The sequence below is a fragment of the Notechis scutatus genome, chromosome 1 (assembly GCF_049901735.1).
Source record: "Notechis scutatus isolate UNSWTSFEM ecotype Mainland chromosome 1, rNotScu1.2, whole genome shotgun sequence".
NCBI classification, from domain to species: domain Eukaryota; kingdom Metazoa; phylum Chordata; class Lepidosauria; order Squamata; family Elapidae; genus Notechis; species Notechis scutatus.
In genome coordinates this window covers 36,171,980-36,186,109 of record NC_142009.1, presented here as the reverse complement: position 1 = coordinate 36,186,109, position 14,130 = coordinate 36,171,980, and the positions used below count along the sequence as shown (strand labels likewise).

The following is a 14,130-nucleotide window of genomic DNA, read 5'->3' as shown; positions in this document are numbered from 1 at the left end:
AACTAGGGGGTAGCCCTCCACTTCCACACGAATACATGGGATGCAGATGAGATGCTAGGCCTTCCCCAAATTAGGCCTTGTGCTCTAGGGTATCTTTCCCCCAGAGTTCCATTCAGCCACTTCCCACCTTGGCAGCTGGTGAAAATAGTAGTCTTTCATTGGACCATCAGCCCTAATTGATTGTGATTGGGTATATATTTGAATGAATGCTTGTATTTTATTATATTTATTTTTCCATCATATGTTTTCTTTATGCTATGTTATTCACTGTTAAATCCTTAATTGATTGAAGAGGTATACAGATATTGCAAAACAAATAAAAATAAAAATGAAATAAACATTCTTTTCTTTTTTTAAAAATGCAGAGATGCTGGTGTGATGGTAAAATTATATCCAAACATGACTCCTGTTCTACTTCACAACTCGCAGTTGGATCAAAGAAAGGTGCTTTTTTGTTTTTCTGTTCATGTAATAATATTGTCACATTTGTCACTTATGGTGTTTCCATAGAAGGCCCTGGTTTATGATGTGGCGCCAAGTAGAGATGTATAGTATGTCTGTTATTAGAATAGTCACTTTAGATAGACTTCTAAAATTTGTTTGTCATATATTAACCAATATTGTTGAAACATTCTGTGTACCCACTGATTCTCTTGTTAGTTGTTAATATAGAGTAAAAGGCAATTGGAAATTTGGGAAATAATTCATAAGAAAAGTAAATCTTATAGAAACTATTGTATGTGCTGCTAATTGTACTGAAAGCAATCTGAAGCTATGAGATAGGTATAATGAGATGATATTTTGTTCTAGATTAAGCATCCTAGTGCTATTGGATTACAAGTTGGTCAAGAAATCCAGGTAATTTGTTACATCTTTATTATGTGGTTGGAGGTGATAATTACTATATATGCTTAACTACAGACACATTCTCCCCCAAGAACTGTTACTTTCACTGTAGTTCAGAATGCTGGGAAATCTATTTCAGATCATAAACTTGTTACATTTCATGACAGAATATTCAGAAGAGAGTGTGTGTGTGTAAATTATATAAATTATATATAAATAAAAAATGCTAAGAAAAGGGATTTTATATACAAGAAGTCCTCAGTTAGGAATAGCAACCCGTGGGTGCCAGAATTACCATTGCTAAGCAACATGGTAAAGCATGGTGATGTAAGACCACATCACTTAGCAGTGGAAATTCTAACACTTGCAGTCGTTGTTAAGCAAATCACCACGGATTGTTAAGTGAGGACATCATGCAATCAGCATTCATGACATTCTGCTAGCTTCTCCATTGACTTTGCTTGTCGAAAGCCACTAAGGAAGATTACAGATGGTGACTGCAGGAAGGCTGAGAGAACCAGAACTCTGAGGATAAATTGTAACTGCCACTCATTCAGCACCATCACAGATTTGAATAGTTGCTGAACAAGGAGTCGTTAACCAAGGATCACCTGCATGCTAATTTAGTATAAATTCAACATATAAATATAAATTTATATATATAAAATATATAAAAACACAAGTATAAATTCAGCATATAAATCCAGTTCAATGTGTGAAGGGTGAAGGATGTGTGTTTGTGTTTATTTTCATGGTCATGGTCATGATGTGCACTGAAGATGGTGTTTGATTTTGTTGTACGAGGTGCAATGACAATAAAGTAAACTAAAATATATATATAAAACCCTTTTTGTTAGGGTTTGTCTCCCATTTCAGATTCATTGACAACATTTCCACCACTTATCTTAGGCTACTTCATTTACTTGTTTGTATACTACCTACTACCATACCACCTTCGTTATTTTTACAAATAACCCAAGGCAATGAATATACTTAATGTACCTTCCTGAGCTCAATCTCATTTCCTTTTATGAACAGGTGAAGTACTTTGGACGTGATCCAACTGATGGAAGAATGAGGCTTTCACGAAAAGTACTTCAGAGTCCAGCTACATCTGTTGTTAAAACACTGAGTGAGAAAAGAAGTATAGGAAATGCAGTTCATGAGTCTGCGAATTCAGCATAGCATAAGAACCCCTTTGATAGAGACTGAGTAATTATTGGTAATATATACAGGTTTATATATACACGTTAAATTTCATAAAAATACGATTGAATAACAGCTAATTTTTCCTTGTGTTTAATGCCTTTGGAGTTATTTTGAAAAATAAGAATTCATAGCCCTTTGTACATTGTATAAAAAGTGACAGTTTCAAATGAATAGAATGACTATTTCCAGAAGTATACAATACCATCCAAATATCTATTTAAAACCTTACTTCTAGTGCTAACAAGACATTTCACATGCATAAGCTGTATTACATTTATGTAATATATGTTCCCAGAAAGAATTTTAATGGAAAAACAATCATGTTGAAGAAGATGCTTCTAAACATGAAGAAATACAAATGCAACACCTGCCTGTAATACATTTTTGAACGTTTGCTTTTTCTAATTCCAGGAAAGTACATTATCTCAAACTGTGAATCTTGACACTCAAATAAAAGTGGTCAGCAGCTCTTATTCACAATAAATACTCTTTTGTGGAATTATAGAATCTATGAATACTTTTAAAATGGAAAATACCTTCATTCTATATAGTTTATCTTTGGTTCTACTACCACAAGAAAGTCATTTGATATTATGTTCCATCAGTGTCAACTGCTATCTTCTACATAGATTTTCTCCATCACAATATGTTCCTAAAATGATCATCCTCTTCTTTTTCCTACCATTTCCCCCAACATTACAGCCTTTTCCAGAGTGCTGAGCAAAGGCATGATGTGTTTAAAATAGGATAATTTGACCCTTGTCATTTGTGCCAAATGAGAATTCTGGGTTATCTCAGTATAATCATTCAAACTTTTATTTTGCTGTTTTAAGCTATTAAAGATATGTACATTAGTTCACATTCTTATGGGTTTTTTATTTGCTTTTTAATAAAAAATTGTCAAAAGAAAAACACAAAGTGTGTTTTAGCAAAAAGTGAAACAAATACAACAAAGAAAAATACAAAAATAGTTACACGTTTATATATACGAATTGAATGCAAATGTTCAAGTATGTATATTTTTCTAATATATTTATACAGCTCTTTTTTAATCTGTATTTTTTATAAATGAGTCCCATAATTCATTATACTGGCCAATACAAAATTTACATGTATAGGCCATATGCTCATAAGTAGCAAGGGCAATCAGGTCTTCAATCCATTCAGTAAATGGAGCCATACTTTTATCTTTCCAATGCTGCAATGTCAACCTTTTAGTCATAAGGATACAGAATCCATTTATATTGTTTCATTGTCAGATTCCATTTATTAGGTATATAATTTAGAAGAATATTATATTTTCAAAATTTTTTGCTTTTGTTACATAATCATGTAATATTTTCTCCCCAAATTAAGTATAGAAACATTTTTTTAAAAGAAAAACATATCCAAAAAATGCTGTTTTTACAGTTTTTCTATATGAACATAATGGAATCAAATACTGGATATTCTAAATATTTTTGTTGTGTAAATTGTAATTTGAGCTGCATTGACATAGTGCATTTGCTATAGAGGTTAAAACACTCTTCCGTAATATAGGAACCTCAAGTTCTTTATTCCGCTCATTTCTTTAACATCTGCATGCCAAATTTATTTATTGATAACAAATATGTATAAAAACTAATAGGTTCTTTAGTTTCAAAGGATTGGATAAGTTCTATTATCTCCAGTGCCTCGGAGGCTCAGATACTTTCGGATTTTTTTAAAATATAGTCTCTGAAAGCCTTTGTGCTAGCTTTTCCAAAACAAGTATACACATCATTTTTAGAAAGTTTTTCTACATTTTAAAACATGAAGTACAGACAGAATAAACTGTACAAATGTTTATTTGCTGATATACAAAGTGCTATATTTACCCTTCTCATCTGATCCACAGTGGGAGTTATGAGCTTTTCATTATAATAGGCTTGCCTTGGCTTGACTGGGAATTGATGGTGTTGCCATGATGATATTCTGGACATAATTCAAAGTTTGGTTTAGCCTATAAAACTGAAGGATTTTAGTTCTGTAACACTTAATAGTTAAGAATATAACCTCAGTAATGCAAGATTATCTGACATTTCAGGATCTTAAGTAATAGTTCAGAACATCTTTTGTATCTATTCCAGCTAATACTGATGGACTAGGCCTATACATATCTTGGCAGGGAAACAGCAATACAATTCCCTTGTATGTTCAGAGTAAGTGACTGTTGTGTTGTTCAAATGTGTGAGAAATACTCCTTTTGCTGTCATCTTAAAGTATTATCTTGGCAGTTCAGAAATTGCTGCCTTTTTAAGGATTATTATCTCTCCCTGTCACTTTTTTAAAACTAAAAATTTTTCATTACAATTTGAAAGTTTTTAAATTTGTCATTTCTGTCTTTTAGTAATTATATTGGTAAGTTATATTTGTGTTGTGTATGAACAATTGCATACTTTAAATGATACAGATGGATACCCATTAGTTATATGGGGACTGGGCTTAACTAAGTAGGAAGCAAAGAAGTTGCTTGATAACTTATACTATAATCTTTATGTATTTCCTGTCAAACAGTGGGAGGTATTTGCTAATACCTGTAGTCAGCTATCATTGGTACAGTTATTGGCAGTGTAATTGGATAAGATTATGGAGGATGCAGCTACCAGTTTTTGGTGCTCTTGAAAAGCAGGGTGTTGTTTTAAGGGCTTTGGAAGAATCATACATACTGTACTTTGAATATTTTCAGCAGTTGTATATGTTCACAGTTGAACAAACTTTTCTTTTATAAGTAATGCAAGAGTTCATTTTTGCAGCTGGTTCTTGTAGCAGAAGCTCAACCCCCATCCACCCCTTTGTTAATGGGTGGGCCTGAGTATTCCACATAACAAAGCCCTCTACCCATCTCACCACATGGCCTGGGAAGATAGCATCAGCCAGCACTCAGGTGAAGTCGTGGTCCAGAAAAGTCTCCAAAGTTAGCTAAGACCCCCCCACCCCTGGGAGTATGACAGCCAATGGGATATATTTCTTACACAGGAATAAGAACATTAAGGTGAGGCCCAACAGAGGGTATAAAATCAAGGGACTCTCAGCATCTCTTCCCTTTTCGCTCAGGAGCTCCAAGGCATATGGTCCTGTCCACCATTAAACCTTTCCAAATAACTTCCATGAATCCAGTGTCTTTTTCCCCACTTGGAACTAAACCCAGAAGGATATTTCTTCCAACACATGATAGCAGTGTTCCAATATCTAAGGGGCTGCTCCAAAGGATGGGGTGGGGGTGGGTGTCAAGCTATTATCCAAAGCACCCGAAGGCAGGACAAGAAGCAATGGATGGAAACTAAACAAGGAGAGAACCAACCTATAAATTTCCTGACAGAACAATTAATCAGTGGAACAATTTGCTTCCAGAAGTTGTGGGTGCTCCAACACTGGAGGTTTTAAGAAGATATTGAATTGTCTGAAACTGGATTCCCTGCTTGAGCAGGGGGTTGGACTAGAAAACCTCCAAGGTCCCTCCCAACTCTGTTATTCTATTACTAGCTCTATACCCGTGCTTCGCTATGGAACTATGTGGTCGGGCTTAGTTTTGGGGGAGGAAAAAATTCTGACTCTGCCTACCAGCATCCATCGGTATTCATCTGGCTAGTGTCCTGTCAGTGTGTGAGAGAGTTGTGGGCTGTTTGGAAAGTAAAACAGTATTTGCTGTGTGAGCAAGGAGACAGCAAGGAGCCTGGGCGTGGCTTAGCTGAACTGTTCCGTACTAAAGCTGGTTGCTGCTCTGAAACTGAAACTCCTCTCTTCTGCCTTTGTTTTGCATATGGAACAGATTTCTTTTCAGGTGGGGACGGGGAGTAAAATTCCTTAGCATCAGAGCATGTTAATAATAATATACGAAATACTAATGCTCTGATGGTCATTTCAAAAAATCCTTTCTTAGTGAGCACCTAGAAGCCATCAGGAATATGCATGCCAAATTTCAAGTTTGTAGGCTTTACGGTTCTAGAGATTTTGTGATGATGCGTGAGTGGTATTTCACTTTTATATACAGTATATAGATTTGATACCACCTGTCTTGGCATCCTTCTAGACCTGTTTCTTAGATTGCTTGCTCTTAATTTTATCTATTTTATTTATTTGTTTTATTTGTCAAGTGATTATAAGATAATAGGTATAACATAGTTATGAACACATGAAATGAATACATATAAGAAAAATAAAAAGAAACAATAGGACAAGGACTGTAGGCATGTTGGTGCGCTTATGCACGCCCCCTACAGACCTCTTAGGAAAGGGGTCAATAGTAGACAGTCTAAGGTTAAAGTTTTTGGGGTTTGGGGAAGAAACCACAGAGTCAGGTAGAGTATTCCAGACACTGACCACTCTGTTGCTGAAGTCGTATTTCCTACAATCAAGTTTGGTTTGGTTAACCTTGAGTTTGTATCTATTGTGTGCTCTTGTATTATTATGGTTGAAACTGAAATTGACAGGTAGGACATTGCAATATATAATTTTATATACTATACTTAGATCGGACCGAAGGTGGCGTAGTTCTAGATTTTCTAGGTCTAGAATTTCAAGTCTGGTGTTAAACCATGCAGAATTTATAAAAAACGTTCTGGCATCAAGACTATTATTTATGAATAAACAGAAGCTAAAATCCTTAGCAAGTCAGCTTGCATTGCATCTAAAGATGACTCCATCTCTAAAAATTGAAGCTAACACCTTTACACTGCCCTACTTATTTTGTCCATCTCTGAAGTCTTTCTTCCCTGCGCTCCTGCTGTATCAAGTAGCATGTTTTCTAAAGATAGTTGAAGGAAAAGGTTAAGCACAAATCTTGGGGTAAAATAGCTCTAGAATCTTTCTGATGAAAAAAAAAAATACAGTATTATAGCTGATGAGCGCGGGAGGTGGGTGATTTTCTCTCCACATTAAGGGTATAGTATCATCACAACTCGTCGTCGTCTTCAACGCCTTTGCAACCAGGGGTCCTTCATCTCAAAGGCAAAAGCGCCGACAGCAAAGAAACTCAGATTAATTTAATAAAACAATAAAGAAACAACTGCTGGGAATCTAGGAGACGGTCCTTCAGAGACACCTCTTGTTTAGAGACTATATCATTCCAAACAACCACGGCTATAGATAACTTGCTGCAGGAAAAAGCCAGAGCAACGCTGCTTTCCCGCCGCCAGCAGAAGAGTATACAGCACGCAGGCGCAACGTATTCTCAACCCCTTCCTCCTTCGCAAACTGACAGCCTTTTCTTTTCCTTCCCTTCTCGGCCGCCATAGCCCCTGCTAGTGGAGCCCGTGCAGGCCTTCCGTCCGTCTCCCTCCCCCGGCTACGAGAGGAAGAGAAAGGCAGGGACGGGACAGGAGTCGGATTACAAGATGGCGGCTATTCCGCGGCGTTAGTGGCTGCTGCTGCTAGTTGGTACTGCTGAGGCAGAGGAGCGGCGGCTCCGACCTGAACGTCATGAAAAGCGGCGAGTTAAAGGCCTCCTGAGTGACGCTCTCAGCCCCCGGCCGGTCCTTCCGCGTCCCTTGCGATCGGGCCGGGGCCCCACCATGTCGGATACCCGGCGGCGGGTGAAGGTCTACACGCTCAACGAAGAGCGGCAATGGGACGACAGAGGCACCGGACACGTCTCGTCCACATACGTGGAGCGGCTCAAAGGGATGTCGCTGCTCGTCCGAGCCGAGTCGGACGGTGAGAAAGGGGAAGGATAATGGCAGGCAGAGGATGGCGGCAGCTGCTAATCTCTCTGGGACAATAGAGCCCAGCCAGGGGAATGGGAAACAACCCATGGAGAGTTCCGCCACCGCCACCTCATACACCCTGGGCTGAGGCCACGGATTTCTTCCCGCATATGTAGTCTCTCTTTTATATTTAGACGAAATCGTAGAGTCAGGTTATTGGACCCCCTCACCTCAAATGTTACAGGCTTCCACCCCTAAACCCTTTAAGCACCTTCTTGATAGTCCCTGAATTTATGCATGTTATAGTTAGGGAACGTTACTGACTGCTTAAGGGATTCATTTGATTGTTGATTATAAAAGTTACTCCTCTGTCAGTGTTAATTGGGTGACTTTGGGGAAAAGATACTAAATGTGAGGAGTTGTGAGGAGTGGGAAATATTAACTTCCAGGAAACTTTCATAACTTTCATGACTGTAAACTGTGGTAATTGTTACGGATTAAGATGATCTGGCGAATGATTTTTTAATAGGCCTTTCTTAGTACAGATTTATACTTTCAGATACTACTAGTTTTTCAGAGATGTCCCAGCACTCTGGGTTGGTTTTCTCTGAAGCTTGAAGCCCTGGATGAGAGGACTTTTTCAGTAGCGCTCCAGTTTTTATATTTTCTTTCAATTTTACAGTATTCTTCAGGGATTTGCTTATTTTCCATCATCTTACATCTAAACTTTATTTTCAGAAATTTAATGAATTTAGTGTGGAGCAAAGAAAGTAGTAACATTTATGGCATTTAATTTTTAACGTAATTATTTTAATTGTTACTTTTTAGAGTGCTGTGAGAAACTATAATTTTTCCTCTTGAAAAAAATTGTACTTTGTGTTACTATATTTTCTATTTTTTGGAATGTTGGGTACTTAGAATTCTTAAATTTTAAACTTTTATCCAAAGTTGATTTTTGTGTCTGAATTAAGGACATAATATTTCAGTAGAACTGACCTAAAACTATACTTCAAGAAAGCAAAATGTTCAAAATTGCCTCTAGTCATTAATTTAGCTGTAGTTGGTGGTGAAAAGGAAAATAAACATTTCTATCAAATTTTAGAATAGAATAGAATAGAATAGAATAGAATAGAATAGAATAGAATAGAATTCTTTATTGCTTTATTATTTTGTGCTGATGTGCCTTTTTTGTTTCAGTATTTTTATGGTAAAGCCATGATAGATTGTTTTCAAAATTAGAAAAGCTGTTTTTAGAAGAAGAAAATGTATTGATGTTAATGAACAAGTGCTAATGTACTAAATAAATCTTGTGAACCTTGGAAGTGATTGCTTGAGAACTGTTGCCATGAAACATGATTGTTTAGACACACTATATAATACATAAATTCAGGATTACATAATTTAGCTTTGTAAATATGCTGTAATGTATGTTAGCTATCAAAGAAAAATAATATATTTTTTCATAGATAAATGACTTGTGTATAGCTTGAGAAAGGCACACTGAAATTTTCTTAAAATTTCCAGATTTGATCACTGTTTGAATAAAAGTTTTAGAATAAAGTACAGTCCTTAAAGTGGATAATCATTAAGTTGCCTAAGACTTTTTATTTACTTAAATTCTTGGTGGATTTTTTCATCATTTCAGGTTCACTCTTATTGGAATCGAAGATAAATCCAAACACTGCATATCAAAAACAACAGGCATGTATTTTTTTTCTATATTTCAATTGTTACTATGATTTTAAGTACTTTTTTTTTAATTTGGCAACTGTGTTAACCATTGGAATAATTTACAGAATGATCTATTAGAGTTTTGTTATATATTAAAATCTTAGTTCTTCACATACTGATAAAAGGAAACCAAGGGCTATGTGTATATTAAATTTTGGAGATTAATATATGAAAATACTATATTTTGCATTCACATTTTGGGATCCTAGAAGCACACCTCTGCAGCAGTGCTTGACCTCTGAAACAAGGCTGCCCCTGCTTCTGAGTTTCAGATAGCTCACACTGCTGTTTAGAAGAGCCAAGAACACCTGGCTCTTCACCCAGATCTTTGGTGAGGGAGAGTAAAACTGCTTGCTTCATCAGACTTGCCACCTTTTTATTTTTATGTTTTATTGATTTTATTATAATTTCTTGTTTGATGTATACAGAATTGTATGTTGGGCAGCACCCTTGCTGAATTATCTGCCATTAGTTTTCTGTTTTCTGTCCAGCTTTAACAATATTATTTGGTGTTTTGTTTTTTATCAATACATTAATTAATTATTTTATAATGTACTAGTTTACATTATATTACTCCATGCTGAATGCAACTATTCAGCTATTTATTGCAGCCTATATGGATGTCCATAAATCTTCAAAGTTTGCTGCCAAGTATCTAGTTGGTTACAGTTTGGGGTGATGACTTGCATGGATTGCAATTTGTGCAAATCTCAAAGTATTTTTATTTTATTCTAGTCATTAATGATACCTTTTTCATTGCAATAGATGTTCAACAGATTCCATAAAATGGTACTCTTTCAAGTCAAGTTCATTCTGTGAAGACTTCCACATGCACATCTGTGTAGCTTTCTTCACAGCATTACAGAAGTAGTTTGCTGTTACCATTTTCCAGGATATTTTGTTGACGTCTCAGCCTAGCCTACGGTCCCTTTAATAGAGATCTCCCATCGAACGCGCTTGATATTAACTTCAAAACTAAACATCAGCCACCGCTTTACTATTTTTACTCTTACATTAATTCAGCTAAAATGTATTGGCTGAGTTCGTACAGCCCATAAACCATGGTTAAAATTATTATTCAAATTAATAAGTTACAGGTGGCTATTTATGTATTAGGTTAGGCCATGAATCTTGGTTTATAAATTACAAGGGGGATACACAGATGATGATAAACTATAAACCGGCAAACCATATTTTTGCTTAAAGATGTTAAATATTTTTAATAGATGTCCCAAGTATTATCAAAGGATCCTTTTACCAGATCAGGTCCTCAGAGTGAAAAATTAAGAGATAAACTACCATTTGTATATGGAGAAGATCTTTCTAATCTAAAATAAGAGTGTATGGTGAATGTTCAGATATAACATACAAATCAGAAAATGTAACTGCATCCAATAATTTATAAACTATCTAGCAGCAAAATGTTATTATAATGTAAGAAATGTTCAGTTTTATAATTTCTAATTTCGATCATACTCAAATGAGATCAAAGATACAGCCCAACAAATAAAAGCTAGTTTTATCCTTAAGGTAGGTTTAACTTTTACATAATGATATTCCTAGAAAGTTGAGAAAATTTTTGTTTTTGTTTTGCAGTATGTTGGACAAATATTGTATGTTTTCAACTCAAGGCAGCATTTATAATTAAATACTAATTAAATTTTAGGTATATAACAGTTGAATTAAAATGATTGCCAATTAAATTTTGAATTTTTGTCATTGAATATATTTCCCTTTTGCTCTTAAAAAAAATCTTAATTTAAAAATGTTCTCTTAAGTAATAAAAGTAGCAGTATAGTTACTTGAAAATAACTACTATTGTTAGTGATGCTTTTATTTGGATAAAATCTATAAAGATATGTAATTTGTTAAATACTTATTAAGATATGGGGATAGGGTTGCTTCAATTTTAATTATCCTAAAAATATTCATAATTTATTAAATTTATAATTATTATTTATTAAATTTATAATTATTATTTATTAAATTTATGTCTCGGCCATCTCATCAGAGACCACTCTCCTTCTGCTTCTTTCTATTCACAATTACATAGTTTGAACGGTAGTTGTTGATGATTCATTTAATCATTTTTGACTCTTTGTATTCCAATGGACACAATTTTGCTGGGATTTTATCTCAGTAAATGCTTCTTGTAATAGTGATGACCTTGTTCTTGTGTCATCAGTGATAGTATCAAACCACCTCTTCTGCCAGACTCTTTTTCAATTGCCTTTGATTTTCAGCGTCTTCTCAAGTGACTTTTACTTCTACCTTATATGTCCAAAATATCTAAATAATATATAATCTATATTATTAGTGTTTCCAGCAAGCAATCTGATTTTATCTAGTTCATCTAATTCTGAATTATTTGCTGTTTGTTTTTCCTCAGATACAAGGTACTTTCAAGAGTTTTCCACAGCACCACAGTTGAAATACATCTTTTTTTGGTTCGACTTTTCTGATAGACCAGGTTTTAATCAGTATCAATCAACAAATAACTAGGTTCTTTTTTTTCTTTTCCTGGCCATAATATGTCTGTAAATTTTTGAGCCTAGTAAGATAATAGTTGGTTCTATGTCAATTTCTCTAGTTATTTGCACTGGTTGGTATAACCTTTTCACATGATTCCTGATTTTTAATACTAAACTGCATTAATTTTGAAACTGCTGTTAATTTTCAACAAATTCTTTTAAGTCTTTCTTAATTCCAGCCATCACATAGCATTGTCAACATGTATGAGGTTGTTCATATTTCTCCCAGTAATTTTAATTTCAGTTGCTATTTCTTCTAGTCTGTCATTTCCAATGCTATATTCATGGTTTTCTAGTGAAAGAGGTCACAAAAGAATTTTGCTGACATCTAAAAATTCCACAATCCTGAATATGCTTTTTAAAATGAAATGCTACATTCTGCATGCAAGTTAAATAAACAAGGTGACAATATAAACCTTGGTATGCTGTTTCCCAATATTCTGTTCTGATTTGAATATTATGCAAATTCTTCCATAGACTGCATAAAATTTCCAGTGTTTTTGTTGCCTTTTGCTTTCCATCTCCCTTTGACTACTTTCATTATGTCTATAAACAGACTTACTTTTTCTGACCTTTTGCATTTTGAGATACTTTCATTTGTTTCATCTTTATCACTAATTTAACTCAGATTCTATGCATAATCATACGTGAAATTATTAAGGTATCTTTGGGGTTTGATTCTTTAACTTTTATTTTAAGTTAAATTATAATTTTACAAGAAGTAATTTGAAATATGAGCTTCAGTGAGATTAGGTCTTGTTTTTGCTGAATCAGTTGATTCTCTCCAGCTTTTTAACCAAGTGGTGCCATGTATAAAGCTATCTTTTGGATTGTTGAAATGTTCTTGGCAGCTCCCTAATAGTATGTCTCCTGCTTTATCTTGTATGCCAAAGCCATTATTTCCCATTATTCCAGTTGCTATTTTATTTCTAATTTAGCATTCCACTCTCCTATATGACATCTTCCTCTTTTAGTCTGATGTTAGCAAAATGCTGCATATTACCATAGAACCCTTCCATTTCTTCTCTACCTCTTGTTTGAAACATAGATTTGGATCATTGCAGTTGATTTGCCTTGGACTCAAATTGATATCATCCTGTCATTTTGTTACGTTTGAACACTACCTTTGTTATCTTTTGTTAATTTTCACTACTCCATTTGTTCTATAATGTTCAATAAAAGATCTGACGTCCTTCTGAGATGAAGTGACCCAGTTTAGTTCAGCTCACTGATTTCCAGAATGTCAGTATTATATCTAGATACTGTATTTCTGAATCTTCCAGTTTCATTTTGGCATTGTCCTGATTATAAATGTCTATTTGGTTTCCTTGACAGAATATTGGAATGGATTATCATTTCCTTTAACAGAAGATCATATTTATATTTGCCTTTAACTGTATATGTATGTATATTCCCCTCACTATAACCCTTTTATACTAATAAAAATCCTTGAAGGATAATCTATGCTAAAGTGTTTTTAAGTTTGCCTTTTATCTTCCTTCAAAGTTGAATTCATACTTATTATGAGTAGTTGTTTACAGATTGAAAAAAGAATGCTGAATATGACAGATGAAGGACTTGAATATCCTTTCATTCTGTTACTCAGTATTTACATGAATTAAAATCACAATGCAGTACTCATTGAAATGTGAAGAAAACATCTTTGTCTCCTGATTTACTCAAAGTGTGCTTGACTTTGCACACTATGATATTTTTAAAAATTCTGGCTTTGCATGTTATAGAAATCCAAATTATAATATTTAAATCACAATGATTAATTATAATGTGCAAATCCAGTTCAGGTGAATTAAATGATAGCAAATTAAATAGTGAACTTCTAAATATTTCCATAAAAATAGACAGTGTATTGTTTGCCATCTTTCTAGTAAGATGCTTCTGTGGACTAGAGCTTCTAATAAATGAGTGGTAGTGTGTGTATCAGGAGTTATGTATCCTACATAAAATGTGTTTTTTGAAAAGTTGTATGGCTAGTCATGGGGAAAATACAGTAGTGGTGGATAGTCTCTCTCTTCCCCTCTTCTTCCAGTGTTCTCTTACATTTTGTCCTAGAGGCTGAAAGCTATTCTTTAACCCATAAACCTAGCTGTATGTTACATTTTGCAGTAGAGTCAAATAATAAATTTAATATT

The 14,130-nt window shown here is 34.5% G+C and overlaps 2 protein-coding genes across 4 annotated transcripts in view; both read left to right on the top strand.

Annotated features, from left to right (window-relative positions):
- The window catches only part of PNPT1 (polyribonucleotide nucleotidyltransferase 1), a 29,452-nt gene extending 26,898 nt beyond the window's left edge, over positions 1-2,554 (top strand). For both annotated transcript variants that reach the window (XM_026676718.2, XM_026676719.2), the window contains exons 26-28: positions 366-444; positions 811-858; positions 1,885-2,554. In XM_026676718.2, coding sequence (XP_026532503.1) covers positions 366-444; positions 811-858; positions 1,885-2,031 — 274 coding nt within the window. In that variant the 3' untranslated portion in view covers positions 2,032-2,554. The remainder of the gene's footprint in view (positions 1-365; positions 445-810; positions 859-1,884) is intronic.
- Positions 2,555-7,306: 4,752 nt separating this feature from the next.
- Positions 7,307-14,130, top strand: part of PPP4R3B (protein phosphatase 4 regulatory subunit 3B) — a 50,171-nt gene continuing 43,347 nt past the window's right edge. The window contains exons 1-2 of one of the 2 annotated variants that reach the window (XM_026676716.2): positions 7,307-7,728; positions 9,364-9,419. In XM_026676716.2, the coding sequence (XP_026532501.1) occupies positions 7,587-7,728; positions 9,364-9,419 (198 nt within the window). In that variant the 5' untranslated portion in view covers positions 7,307-7,586. The remainder of the gene's footprint in view (positions 7,729-9,363; positions 9,420-14,130) is intronic. The other variant, XM_026676715.2, reaches the window with a different exon arrangement.